The sequence below is a fragment of the Lichenostomus cassidix genome, chromosome 2 (assembly GCF_008360975.1).
Source record: "Lichenostomus cassidix isolate B80296 chromosome 2, HeHo_3.0, whole genome shotgun sequence".
NCBI classification, from domain to species: domain Eukaryota; kingdom Metazoa; phylum Chordata; class Aves; order Passeriformes; family Meliphagidae; genus Lichenostomus; species Lichenostomus cassidix.
The window spans coordinates 9,654,360-9,668,435 of NC_139482.1; the positions used below are offsets into that span (position 1 = coordinate 9,654,360).

The following is a 14,076-nucleotide window of genomic DNA, read 5'->3' on the forward strand; positions in this document are numbered from 1 at the left end:
AATTTTCATGTGCACTTTTCATTTAAGAACAGTTTTTAACTTCCTATTTGATACCTTAAATAATTGCAGATAATCACAAATAAAAGGCACATTGGTCATGTTACAATGAAAGCCACTTACATGGTTTTTGGATTGATTCAAAAAGCTTTCCTTAATGTTCACAGCTGAAGGTTACTCAGGAACCAAGAGCAAAGAAAGGACGACGTAACCAGAGTATGGAACTCAAGAAAGAAGTGAGTAACCTCATTTACTGTGTTTGTAGAGATACCAAAGTACAAAAAGTCTGAAATTTGAATAGACACTCCTTCAATTTCAGTCACCTTTTACTGGTTTTACAGTGTTAACCTGGGAAGTTCCAGCCCCACAACTTGATCCTCCTTGCTAACAAACACAATTGTGCCTCCCACATGCAAGTAATGTGTATCATCATGGGAAGATTCTGTACTGTGAATAAAGCAATTAGGACAGCTCTTTTTTAGTAACAAATTCAGGCTAGCAATAAGTCTATAAACAGCAGAAATTAGAAAGTGCGATCGACACTATCAAGTTTATGAGCTACCATATCCACTTTGTGTGTAGGGCTGCCCTGGTTATCCCTTCATCTCTTGCACAGGAGGGATCAGGGAACCAAGGGCTGCGTTTTTGCTCGTGTACACAAGGGGGCACTTAGAGAGAGAGCCATAAATCTGTTCCCGAGCTGCCAAGGACTTTTTCCTGGCCTTGTTCCAGCTGCACGAGGAACGCTAAGGAAAATTTGCACATGCGCCTGTTCCTTGCAAGAGGAAAGCCATTGCAGAGGAGGATGCAGGTGCTGTGGCAGCAGAGCTCTCTGTAGTGGCTGCAATACAGATTTGGCCACTCCTAATTCCTGGGCAGCTGCCTCCCCATTGTACCTTATCCTGCAGCAGGCAGTGCCATCGATGGAGGCAGTGACACACGGTCTGTGCTCCCTGGGGCACAAACTGTGCTCGAGTGCAAGATTAGGGAGATTACAGGAGGATGTCTCCTCATTGTGTTTTCTGTCAAGCAAATGCTGTAATTTGCTTCATATATTTATGTCTTAACATTTGCCTTCTTAGCCCTTCTGCTATTTGATCAGTGATCCAGAAGTCAATCACCATGACCTCTTAGAGAGTAATTGATTGCAAAAGGGAATACACAGCCAGCCTTTTGAATGGTGTGAGCAATGCCTCATCACACAGAGAAGGCACAAAATCCAGTCCTGACCAAGGCTTTGTCTTTACACTGTTAAATGAGCATTTAAACATCTAACTTTTTTAAAAAATATATATATAATTTGTGTCTTCAGACACTTCAAATAGAAATAGGGGTTTTCAGGAGCATAATTTCGATCTGTTCTAAAGAACAGGAGCAATTGGTGTTACAGTGTAATAACACAGGCAGCTAAATTCAGTACAGTACATTACAGTAACTATGACTTCTTTCTTGATAATTGTGTAATTATATAGAGCTTCTGTGGTCATCCAAGTCTGGTTCTATATTATTGGAAGCAAGATGTAGACGCTCATTAGCCTTTCATCTTCAAAGGACCTTTGAAGTACTAATCAATCTGTGCAGCAGTTCTATGGAATCAGTGGAATATTACAGACTCCAGTGGGTCTGTTGGTCCAGAGTAGGCCCAGAGTTTGCCAAAACAATTCAGAAGCCTTGGCCATGCAACTACAGTCTCTTTAGAGAGAATATTGTGGGGGAAAAATATCTCTAGCAAACCTCTAGTAATCCCAAGGGGTCAGCACAGCCTCGGAGATTTGCCATACTTTTGGGGAAGTGAGGCTGGGGAGTGTGGCATGCTGATGCCATCCAGGTGTGCTTCCTTTTGGAATTTAGGAAAGCCTGACCCAAGAGCCTACCCACTCTCAAGCTAGTTTTCCACAGGAATCCCACATCCCATTAGCACTACAGGCCCTCAACAGACACCTTTCACATTAATTACACTAATATTAGTCATGTAGCATTTTTTCTTCAGGGGGAATTGAATAGTTAACAGGTTGACTTGTTCTATTTTGATATCTGATTTACAAGTTTGTTCTTTCTCTGCAGGAGCCAGAACCTGAAACTGAAGCAGTAAGTTCAAGCCAGGAAATTCCCACAATGCCTCAGCCCATTGAAAAAGTTTCAGTCTCAACTCAGACCAAGAAGTTAAGTGCCTCTTCTCCAAAAATGCTGCATCGGAGCACCCAGACCAGTAATGATGGAGTGTGTCAGAACATGTGCCATGACAAATACACCAAAATCTTTAACGATTTCAAGGACAGGATGAAAGCTGATCACAAAAGAGAAACTGAGAGAGTTGTGCGAGAGGCAGTGGAAAAGGTAACACTTGTTGAACACCACCTACACTGGTTTGAGGGGATTTGGAGGATTTGGGGGGATTTTTTCACTTTTTTTTCTATTTTTGTAACAACATTTACCAAAATGAATAAAAAGCCTTTCCCAAAGAGACCACATAAAAACAATCTTCCTTATTGCTTTTTCAGAAAATTTATATATCAACAAACCTACTTCAAACAAATAACTCCGTATTTTTTTGATTCTTGTCCAGTGAAATCAGTTTGTGATCCAAAACTGAAACTAATTGTTCATTCATGAGTATCTGTTTCCAAAGCCTTTCTCTCCATTGTCAAGTGTGATTCTAAACAATGGCATTGTTTAACTGCTAGTCATAAATAATTCTTCTGTCAATCTTCTGACCTAAAGATCAAATAGGGTCACTGAAATTTGTTTGAATTTTCTTATCGAATAATAACCTGTTTAAAATTCAATGTCTAAGCTTGACCTGGTCACTTTTGGCTGGAGAGAGCAAGACAATTTGGAGGATGATTTGTCTGACCTCTCTTAAGTACCTGTCTTAAGACAAGATTAATTTCCTTCTGGATGAAGGACTGTGAAATGAACCTAGGGAGTTCAAGTGTTAATCCTGTAGGATTAAGACACCAAATGTGTAGATACCTGAGCCAAGGGCAGAGTAACCTCACTGACAATGAATACTAAAAGGTACCTCTTAATTAACTCAGGGGTGTTCTATTTTGTATTTTCTATTGTGCCCTTGGTGTAGACTTGTATGCAGTGGTAGATTTGGAAAAAACAAAACCTTTATTTAAGAGAAATCCATAAATTTGTAAACTGATCATTGAACAAATATGCATAGAATTTATTTAGCTGATATTGTAGATGCCTAGCAGAGTAGAAATAGTGGCATTTTTATTTTGATAATTTCTTATTTTGTTGTATCTCAAATTAGCAGTTTTTATTTCCTAAATAGCAGAAATGTCTAATTAAGTGACCTCCACGTGCATCAGTAATAGAGGTTTAAAGAGCAGAGTTTTAAATAAGACACTTTTAATTCCAGTACCTGTCCCTTGACTTGTTTTGGTGACTGTCTTTGGCAGCTGCGTACAGAGATGGAAGAAGAGAAAAGGCAGGCTGTAAATAAAGCTGTGGCCAACGCACAAGGAGAGATGGACAGAAAATGTAAGCAGGTAAAGGAGAAGTGCAAAGAAGAATTTTTAGAAGAAATTAAGAAACTAGCAGGCCAGCACAAGCAACTGATTTCCCAGACCAAGAAGAAGCAGTGGGTAAGTGTCAAAAATTTATCTCAAGTAAGTTGGAAATGTATAATGCATACTGCAGGCCAGTTGAAGGGGATTTCTTCCTTGCTTTTAACTGCACTGTTCTTTCACTGGTTTTTCAGCTTTAAGGCCTTTTCTTTCTTATTACTGTTTCAAATTTTTTTTTCAAATTCCAACTTGGCCTTCTGATTACTTTCCATCTTAATTTGTTAGTGCTAACAGCAACATCTTCTCCAGTCCAATCAGATCTTAGTATCAAAATATTTTTTTCTAAATCCATTTTTACTCCATATAAGACATGTTTCGCATTATGTTCACACTCTTTTGATCTTGAGGCCTCAGAGGGTACAATATCTGGCTGCATCAATTTGGATTCCCCTGCTAATAAGGCTATTAGTGATATCCTTTTGGCCTTTTTCTCTCCTTGCTTTTTCTACAGCTCTTTTATATTTTGTATTTAAGACATGACATTCTGAAATATATTCCTCCCCCTTTTTTAGTCCTTAAGTCCAAATCTGCAGCATCAACTACAAAAAACCTGTTGGTGTGCCCTTTAGAAACATGAAAATAGACATTGAACTTGCCGTTCTATTACACACCACAAACTTTCCCGGTTTTGTTTAGACTGTGTTTCCTCAGGCTGGAAGTGTGTTCCCCACATGGCTGCACAGCACCTAGCCAGAAACTGTGCTGCTTGCCAGGAGCAGAGCACAGGTGGAAACTGGTCTGCTCAGGAGCTGGGACCTGGCACATGCACAAACTGTTATTTCTTTGCTAATTGTCAGAGAACAGGGGAGTGAAAGGCACCATTGAGAAGTCACACTGCAGTGTGGCAGCTGTCTGTAACACACAGAGGGCTGGGCACAGGACTGCAGTGCTGGTGGGGCTGGGAAGGAGCAGGAGCCTCCAGGAGATGGCATGAGCCAAGGGACAGCCAGTCCTGCCACCCTCCTGCAGCCCCGTTTGCCTTCTGCTATAAAGGGCTGTTTTGCTGCTGCTTAGCCTCATTAGTCCCTGTGCTCACATGAAACCATGGTCCCTGCAGAGAAAACTCTGCTCTGGAGAAGAGTGGAAAAAGTACTCAGGCAAGACAGTCAGTCGCTGACTATCACAGTTAGGAGTTTGATTTTTGGAAAGAGAAGAATTACTTCAAATGCCAGAGCTCCTGTAGAGTCTTTATTTCTGTTCCTCATGGAGATTTTACTGTGGGTGTTATGATGGTGCAGTGCTTGGGTCTCTGTCAATAAGAGAATTCCTCCCTGTCTACCTGTCTCTGCGGACCAGAGAAGTTATTTATGACTCTGACTTGGTCAAGTTGCTGTGTTCAGTGTGTCACCAGCTGCTGTGTGCATGTGCTTGCCTGTGGCACTGGAGGGAGAAATGGACTTGCCTTTGCCCACTGTAGAATATGTCAAATTAGCTCTGTTCTGTCACAAGTGAAGAGCACACATGTAAACCACTGTCACCATTCAGCTGACATGCAGCAACCTGGGCACAGTAACTTGATTGTGAGGCTGGACTCAGCTCTAGCTGCTTTTTAGTGGGTTTGAAGGCAGAATTTTCAAAAGAGACTGCCTGGGCTCACTTTTTTCCTGGATTAACTTTTATCTGTTCCAATGTGCCTTTACCATATCCTTCAGACTAATCAGAGAGTGCCCTGGTACCACATAGCTGAATTTATTAATGAGGGCATGAAGCCTCTCTAGTGAGCAAAACAATCAAAAGATAGAAAGAACATTTGACAGCCTTTCCTATTTCTGTGGCCTCGACCTATCTGTCAATCACCACCCTAAATGAAGGCATCATGCAGGCAGCTGGTTTGCATGTGGCAGGAGAGGGAGGGTCAGGATAAACACCTCTGCATTCAAGCTGATGGATCTGCCTGCCAACACACAGCCCCAGGCAGCTGGACTTGGTCCAATTACACAACTCCCCAGTGATTCTTCCTTCAGTGGTACTAATGACAGTCCCTGGTGTGTAGTACTGCACTTGTATGCTGCTATTATAATGATACCTCCTTACCAAAATCTCATGTAATTAACACACATACTAAATGAGTTTTGGTGGCTTTGCTTTTTAATTAGGAGCAGAGACCTCTGGTTTTGTGTAATGCTGATGTCTAGGCTTGGGAATACAGCTGCTATTATTCACACTGTATTTGTCTTTTTCTCATACCTAAAAAAAAAAGTCCAGTTGGGATGAAGGGATCATTTTGCTGGTGATGTACATGGACATGGGAAGATGTGCTTCCAGCCCTCAGGAGACTAATGCATAGCTAAAGAATAACAGTTCTTTCTCCAGCTGATCAAAATCCCCTCGACTTAGCCCAATTTCATTTTTATACCTGTAGAAAATTTGGGTTTAATACAGATACCTCAAGTAAATAGCAAAAAAAGGAAGAAGTGTAAAGGCAGGAAGAACAATAATGAGATTATGCAGCTCAGTTGCCTCCAGGGCACAAGCTGGAGTGCTGGTCTTGACAATGTTTCTATTTTAGTTTCTCCAAGTTCTTTTATTTGTGTATAAGCCTCATTTAAAGTGGTGCATAGGTAATTTCCACAGATAGCTTTTAAATTTTTTCCTCTTTCAAATTTATTTGCCCATTTATTTATTTTAATTTGCAACAGGTGGTCTTTAAATGAATGAGCATTTTCTCTGACGTGTACTGTCTGAAACAAAAACCCAAGTGATTGATAACATTTAAAAAGAGGAAAATACAAAGAAAAGAGGAGGCCTGAGGCCAGCTGGCATTTTGCCTCCAGTGCCACATGTGCTGGTACCAGCACAGCTGACACTATTTTCCTTTTGTAAGTGGAGATTTACATCCCACACTTATGGCCAGCATATGTAAAGGGAAGTGCAGCACCCACAGATCAGTTGTCCTCTCCTGTCTTAGCATTTTTTGATCTCTCCAAGCCAGCAGATGTGAAGCTGCTCTCTGGGCTGAGGCCCATGCTGTACATAATGGAGAGACACAGCTGTTCCCTGCACCTTTCCAGCAGATGATCCTAATGGCTCCCACAGGCTTGTGGGCAGCCAGCAACATGAAAAACCAGGAAAACAGCTCTCGAGAGGACACTTGTTTGCAGACATTTTTACAAATAAACTTCCCAGGAGCTAAATTAGGAAAATGGAGATATTCCCTTCTCATGCAGCTAGGGCAGTCCCTTTATTGCTGATGTAAATAAATGGTTATCAATTTAGCCAATGTAAATGTTGGCTTTCTTGGATCTGTCTTTCAGTAGTGTGGGTTTTTGTGGTTTTTCTTTTCAGGCAGTTGGGTTTGTTTTCATTGTAATTCCCTGTTATATTAGCAAAGCTGTAGCAAGACAGGACATAAAATGTAAATTGTGTGTTATTCTGTGGTTTGATAGCAGCCTGCACAGCCTGTGTGATATCCCTCCCCCATCCCCACCATGCAGTTGGCATTTCAGACTGTATTCCCAAAGATACTTTCTGATTTTGAGCAGACCAAATTCAAGAAGACAAATCTGAGGCTGTGACAAGCTGGCTCTCCAGGATGCAGAAGCATAAATGGTACCTTTAACAGCAGTGCCACCTTACTTTATCAAGTTTTGTCAAAATGATAGTTAATGCTTTTGCAGCACTCCCTTAAGGGGTATAAACCCACCTGAAGACAGGGCACACTGCCTGTGTGAGTGCTGTACCTCCTTGATGGCCTCCCATAGTGCTGACCACCCTGTTGCATTCCCTTTCTTTGTTCCTCAGAGGTCACAGGGTTATTTTCCAAGTAGCTCTTCAGCTACCAGAAAGCTGTGGGCGTTCTGAGTGTTCCAAGGTAGAAATCATCTTTACTGCAGCCTTCCCCAGCACCAAGTAATTCCTCATAAATCATGGGCTGTGCTGCCTCTTTCTTTCAGGAGTTTTGTGCAGTCCTGGCAGGCATGACAAAGGGAAAGAGCCCAGGTAGCCAACCTGTGTGAGACAGGCCTTCTTGGGTTTATGTAAGACTTGGAGGAAAAACACTACCTTGATCTGCTCAGTAGCACTGATGTAGCACGAAATTTTCCCTTCAGGAGATGGCAGTGCTGCCTGGCAGTCAGCAAACCCTGGTGACAGCAGCCTCCTTCAGACCAACCCTAGATGGGCAGTAACAAATCAATAATTCTTGTCTCTGGGATGTTACTGTGACTTGGGGGATTTTTTAGACCGAAAGGATCTTCCCCAGCAACCACTGGATAGGTTAGGCTTATAAAGAAACCTCAGCAACACCAATTTTCAAGCCTGTGCAAAACCTGTTCACGCCAGAATCACCTGTTGATTTATTGTAGCTTTTAACACATAGATCAGGGTGCTATTACACAAATGTAGGGTAAAAGATGGCTCCTGCACTGTGTGGCTGCAAAACGTCAGTCTGCCATTCTGAGAAATGAAGAAATTCTGAAAAGCAATAATCCAGACTCTGGAAAATAGGGAAACATTGTGCAGATTTGCTGTAGATTGTTGCTTCAACTCAGCACGTGTGAAAAATGCCCTCCTGCCTCTGGGTGCCCCCAAGGATAAATCAGAGGAGCATTGCTCTGCACGTGCTGGTGTGTGCAGGGAATGCTGTGTGCTGCTGGGGAGGGATCCTGCCAGGGGAATAATCCCATCTCGTTTGTTCTCCCCAGTGCTACAACTGTGAAGAGGAGGCCATGTACCACTGCTGCTGGAACACTTCCTACTGCTCCATCAAGTGTCAGCAGGAGCACTGGCATGCTGAACACAAACGTACCTGCCGCAGGAAAAGATGAAAGAGTTACTCCTCCCCTAGAGCACCACCCTGATGATGGCTATTCTCAGACAGAGCGGTTTTTGTTTCCAAGAAAAAGCCAAAATTGTTTAGAATTTGCTTCCCATTTTGCACCAGCCTTTAAACACTTTTCGTAAAAGAAATTTTGCACAGTAATTTCAGTCTTCTGTTAAAAATGCTCCTCCAAAAAAAATTTTGTCGGCAAAATAAATTGAGCATCGGTGCGAGCAGGTTACTTCAAAAATTTTAAACTAGAGGATTTGTTGCATTTTCAGCAAATTTTAAGACATTTTTAGGTTTTACAGAGATTTTAATCTTTAAAAACAGCAGATCTAGAAACAAAAAAATGATGCAAGTTTAACAAAAGGAACATTTGAAAACTAGATCTGAATGTAAGAAGTACAGAACTGTTTCAGAAAAACGAAGCATACTACCTTGATGTAACATTTATTTCTTAACCTTGTTGAGCTGGTTTTGTTCAGCTTAATTTTACTGTTTAAAGGCATTATCTATTGGTTATACCAGTGGGTACCTGATTGAATTTAGGGAACAGGGTTGACACAGCAGGTGCTAGTCCTGCGTATTTTTTCTTAAATATTTCCCAACTGTGTTTTATTTTCATTATTTCTTTTCAATATATAACTTTTATAACAAAATATTAGCTTTGATCTTGTAGTTTAAAATCACAGGGAACTGGGGTAATCTTTTACTGAGCTGGATCTTAGAGAAAAATGAATATTTAAATTTTGAAGTTTGCACATTTCATTTTGTTCTAACATGAGTGCTTGTAACAAGAATAAGAAAAGCCAAAAAAAAAACCCAACCCAACAAACAAACAAACAAACCCAACTACCTTTATTCATCCTCAGAATTTTGAGGCATACAAATTACTTTATTGTGCCCCTCTTCAGCCTCTCAAATTCAACGTCATTTGAACACCTCTGATCTGGTGTCACCTGGTCCATTGTAACTTGATAATAAAAGGAGAAAAAGCACTTAAGTTTCACAGAAGCCGTTATGTTTGTAGTAATGGGTCATTGCCTAATAATGAGCTCCATCACTGTACTCAGAATGAAGAATAATGCATGTTAATTTTCTTGTATTAAAGATGCCGTGATTTGTAAAAAGTCTGTATTTTGCGGAATGTCTGGATTAAGAAGCATTACCAATAGGAATGGATCGATAGTTGAAAAATGATTTTCTTTTTGTTTGTTTTATATATAGATATATTAATTGCATCCATGTTCAGAGACAATTTTTTAAATAGATGTAAAGCTTACTTAAATAGCTTTTCTTTTAAAGTGTCTCCACATTTTAGTTTCTTTCAAAGATTGGTCTTAGACTGAGTCATATGCCCATTAATCATCCAGCTATTTTTTGAGAAGTTAGAGGAATAATTTGTAAATATTTATTTAGATCTTTGATATTTATTGAAAGCAATTACATGATGGAACGATGGAAGCTGAAGAATCAGGAGGAAAGCCTTTTTAAAAGTTTTCTCTAGGATTTGTCAGGGTCATAGTAAAGACAAAAATATAACTAAGACTTCTGTGAACTACCACTGAAATCCTGACCTTTTTTACTTACAGTGGTGATATAAGTTAATTGACTAGATACTGCCAAATAATCCCAATATGTTGCAGAAATTAAGTGGTAAGTTGATTGGAAAAAATAGTAAGTAGATGGTAACTTGTATTACCACAGCTACATTATTGCCTGATAAATGTGTAATTAACTTTTGTTGCCTCTGTGTTGTGACTGTAAAACACTTCACAACTAAAAATCAATCTTGTTCGATTACTTTACGAGTTCCAAAACTTCGATCCACCCCTATGAAAGAAAGTTATTGTGGAAATATTTTTGGTGTAAAATCATTCCAGAATATGTACTATTTAACTGATAGCTGCATGAAAGTAAGATTCGTGTTACTTTGGCTTTTTTGTCTCTGTTGACACGGTTGCACATTTCCAAGTTACTACAGCGTGAAAACTGTGTGTTTTAAAGAAAAAAACAAAACAAAAAAAAAAAAGATTGTGGCCTGGTTTTGTATAAGTTTTAGGTAAAATTACAATTGATTGTTTTAGGAATCATGATTTAAAATTAATTTTTCTGCAAATCATAAAGCTATATTAAAGTGTTGAGCTTAGCCACTATGCACATTGTAATTATTCATTGTGGCTGTCCAGTTTATGATGCATTCTGGCATTTTGTAAGCTGCTCTGACTAGCAATATATAGAGTCATTTAATGTGTTAACATTGGTTAATAAATGTATTTAAAAAAAAACCTCACTGAAAGTGTCTGAGTTGGTTTTGGCCAGTTGTCCTCACATCCTGGGGTGGGCAGGCATGAGGCTGGTGTTAGTATTTGTCCTCACCAAGGGGCACTGTGGATGGGGAGCTGTGCCTGAGCTCCCAGGAAGCTTGTTCCTGACTCGAGGGGAGCTGCCAGGGCCACGGAAGGGTTTCAGCATTTATCATGGCTCCTGGCACCGACAGGGAGTGTTCTCAGCCCCTGCAGGGCCAGCAGCCCCAGGGGGTTGCACCCATCACGTCCTGGTTTTGAAGCCAAATCCTGCACTGGCAGCAGCCAGGCTGGGGCTCAGCCCTGCTTCACCTTGTGCTTCCCCTCACCATCCTCAGGCACTCACCACCCTGAGACTGCCCCTCTTGTGTATTTTCCTATGAAGTAATTCCTTCTGGAGGCACTGCATGCGCCCAGCTCCCCCTGAGTGCAGCAGGGTTTCTCCTTGCTCGCTGGGGAAGCCAGGCCTTGGTGCCAGCGAGGTGCCTGAGGGAGCCAAGGGCCCGTGGAGCACATCCTGCAGCCACCCAGGAGAGAGGGACAAGCCCAAGGCACAGTGGGTCATCCTGAAGCTCCACTGGGACTTCAGGGCTGTAGGAGGGACACTCTGGGAGTTGGTTTCAGTGTGGCAATTAAGAGTTTGCCTGTGGAAATTAGGATCTGGCAAGACCGGCAAGTCCCAAGGGATCCCTCAAAGTCTCTTTTATTATTTCACAATCCAAACAGTTCTGTTCTTACGTGAGCCAATTTTTATTCCTTCATCTTGATGAAACTCATTTAAATGCCCACAGCCAGCACAGGAGTCCCATAAACTGGCAAAGCAGGACCAGGAATAAGCAGCATCTCCCTTCAGGTCCCCTCCCAGGGCATCCCCCTTTTTGATGACTGCGGTCACCCTCAAGCACAGCACTGCTCACCAGCACCCCAGTGACAGAAATCCTCAATGGAAATGCTTCTCCGCTCCCCTCCCCAAGTGCATTTGCCAGTTCAGGTGACACCAGGATTGGGATCAAACAGATCCAATGTTTTGGACATGCCAAGGCAGCTTTCTACCTGCATTGTGTGTCACGGATCATCAGTGACCTGCCACACTCCATCCCTGTCCCACACTGGGCCCTGTCACTGCCAGCTGGCAGAGCAGTGACAGAGCAGAGGACAATTGTCCCTGCACTGCCCCAGCTCCACAAGTTTCCTTCCATCAGGAATCTCAGAGTGAGTGGGGGTTTCTCTGAGTTCCTGCAGCATCACCACTGCACACGGTGCTCCTAGAGCATCAGTCTGAAATGCTTGAACGATTTCTTCTTGGCTCTTCCAATTATTATCATTGTTGTTATTATTAATTAATTTCTTTTCTTTTTTTTTTTTCACTTGGGTTATTCCTTTATTTTAATAAGGAGAAGCTGTGGTTTCTGCCTCCAGCTTCCTTTAGGTGGAGTGAGCTGCCCAGCTCATGGCTTTCAGGATCTTAAATGACCAAGTATGTGAAATATGATTGGATTTGTTACTGGTAGTGAGGGGACACCCTGTCCATTTTAGCCTCCCTGAGTGAGAGTACATATAGGATCTGTGCATATGCTTCCCAAATGCTTTCATAAATCAAATTGAGGGGGGTATCTAAACCAGAGAGGCCCTTCTTGTGGTGTTTCATGTTAAGAAAATGCAATTGCAAGTAGAAAGGTCCATCCATTTGTGAGAATACTAGAATATTTTTGGGGTTAAGTGGGAGATGATTACAGGTAATGTAAAAAGAATAAAACCAGCTATCTTGGACCTTCCAAACCCCCTATTTTATCCTAACAAAACCTATTTTCAGATGTCAAAAGGCTCAAAAGTATGACAGGCTCTGAAAAATGCCTTGAAAAATAAATGCTGGTAGTTGGGGTCCAAAATTCTAAAATCAGAAAGAGAACCAAGAGAAAATTAACTCCAAATTGTCCCTCCTGCTCCCCATGGACCTCTGCAGCCCCATAACCCTGGAGCCACTAGTGAGGTATAGAAGGATTGTTTAATTCCTTCAGAGATGGCAAACAGCAATGAAGAGGCTGAAATTAAGTATAGCATCTACTTTGTAGATAATTTGTACATAGAAGGGGGCTGATAATTGAAGATTATTCAGAAGAAATGCCAAGAGAGCGAGAACACTCCATGCTAAAAGGCAGAGAGATGTGTTTGTTTACGAAGCCACCGGCCAGTTGCTGTTAACTCCCTGAGTGAAAACTAAGCTGGCGTGAAGCTTCAATGGAAATAGGATTTACCCTGGAGAGGTACCTAAAAATAAACTCAGTTCTGCATCAGAAGATGCTGTGAATCTGGTTACACAAAATGCTGTACTAGTGTTTGGAAAAGGACTTCTGCAGAGGAAAACAATGTTTATTAATAAAGCCAGGGCACTTTCATTTTTGACTGCTTCATTAACAGGAAAGGTATCTTTTGCAAGCAGCCACTGTAGGTGTCTTGGGGCTCCATTTGCTGCTATATTCCAGCTCTGTCTCTCTCCTGCCCATGCTCCCATGGGAGCTGTGGGAGCCAGCTCTGCACTGGGCCAGTTTTGAGCCATGATCCCACCGTGCTTGGCCACAGTAATGTGCTTTTGTCCCTTGTAACAGAGCCTACAAGGTGAAAAATGGCTTCATTAAAAGAGCAAAGGGAATCGGTGCCTTGCACACAGCAGCTCTTGGAGTCCCTGTCCCCAAGAAAGAGGGTTTTGCCTGGTGTGGGTCACCCCTCTGTGCCTCAGCCAGCTGGGGCATCCTGCTCACTGTCCTGGCTGGGAGGTGCAGGAGCTGTGTGGGTCAGCTGGGCCTGGGGATGGAGCAGAATGAGCCTTCCAAAGCCCAGGGCACTGGCAGGGAGATTCCCTGCTGCCTGCCCTGCAGCTCAGCCCCACAACACTGGGCTCCTTCCCAAAGGAAAAGCACGGCCAGAAACTCTGCCATGCGTGGCTTATACGCTGGAGAGAGAATTTCTTTGGCTGACACAAAATTGACTGAGTGACAGAGCCTTTTCCTGTCTTTTCACAAGTCCGTTAAGACCACAAGGGCTGGAAAGCCTTTTAGTTTTGCCCCAAAGAAACGCAAGATGTGCAGCTCAGTCATGCAATTGCTTGTTCCCTTTTCCCACTGCCTCTGGAGCCAGCAGCATGTTAACCCTGGGCTGCCCAGTGCCAGTGGCTGCCACAGCAGGGAGCTGCTCCATGCTCCTGGGCTGTTGGAAGCTGGCTCTGGATGCTGAGCTGGAGTCCAGCACTGCTCAGCCCTTCCCACTAGTGTTGTTCCTGCTGCCTCTCTCTGCCCAGCCTGGGTAGGGGCAATGCTGCACTTGCAAGAGAAGACCCCAAGCTTGTTAAGAATTTGCCTTTTTTCTCCTAACTCTGGTCCTGCTCAGGACTTCCCTGGGAGGAGGAAGTGTTTCCACCTCTCTCAACTATTGC

The 14,076-nt window shown here is 42.4% G+C and overlaps 1 protein-coding gene across 6 annotated transcripts in view; it reads left to right on the forward strand.

Annotated features, from left to right (window-relative positions):
- Positions 1-10,035, forward strand: part of ZMYND11 (zinc finger MYND-type containing 11) — a 104,979-nt gene extending 94,944 nt beyond the window's left edge. For all 6 annotated transcript variants that reach the window (XM_085050298.1, XM_085050297.1, XM_085050301.1 and 3 more), the window contains 4 exons: positions 165-233; positions 2,062-2,334; positions 3,411-3,596; positions 8,222-10,035. In XM_085050298.1, coding sequence (XP_084906424.1) covers positions 165-233; positions 2,062-2,334; positions 3,411-3,596; positions 8,222-8,344 — 651 coding nt within the window. In that variant the 3' untranslated portion in view covers positions 8,345-10,035. The remainder of the gene's footprint in view (positions 1-164; positions 234-2,061; positions 2,335-3,410; positions 3,597-8,221) is intronic.
- The last annotated feature ends 4,041 nt before the right edge of the window (positions 10,036-14,076 follow it).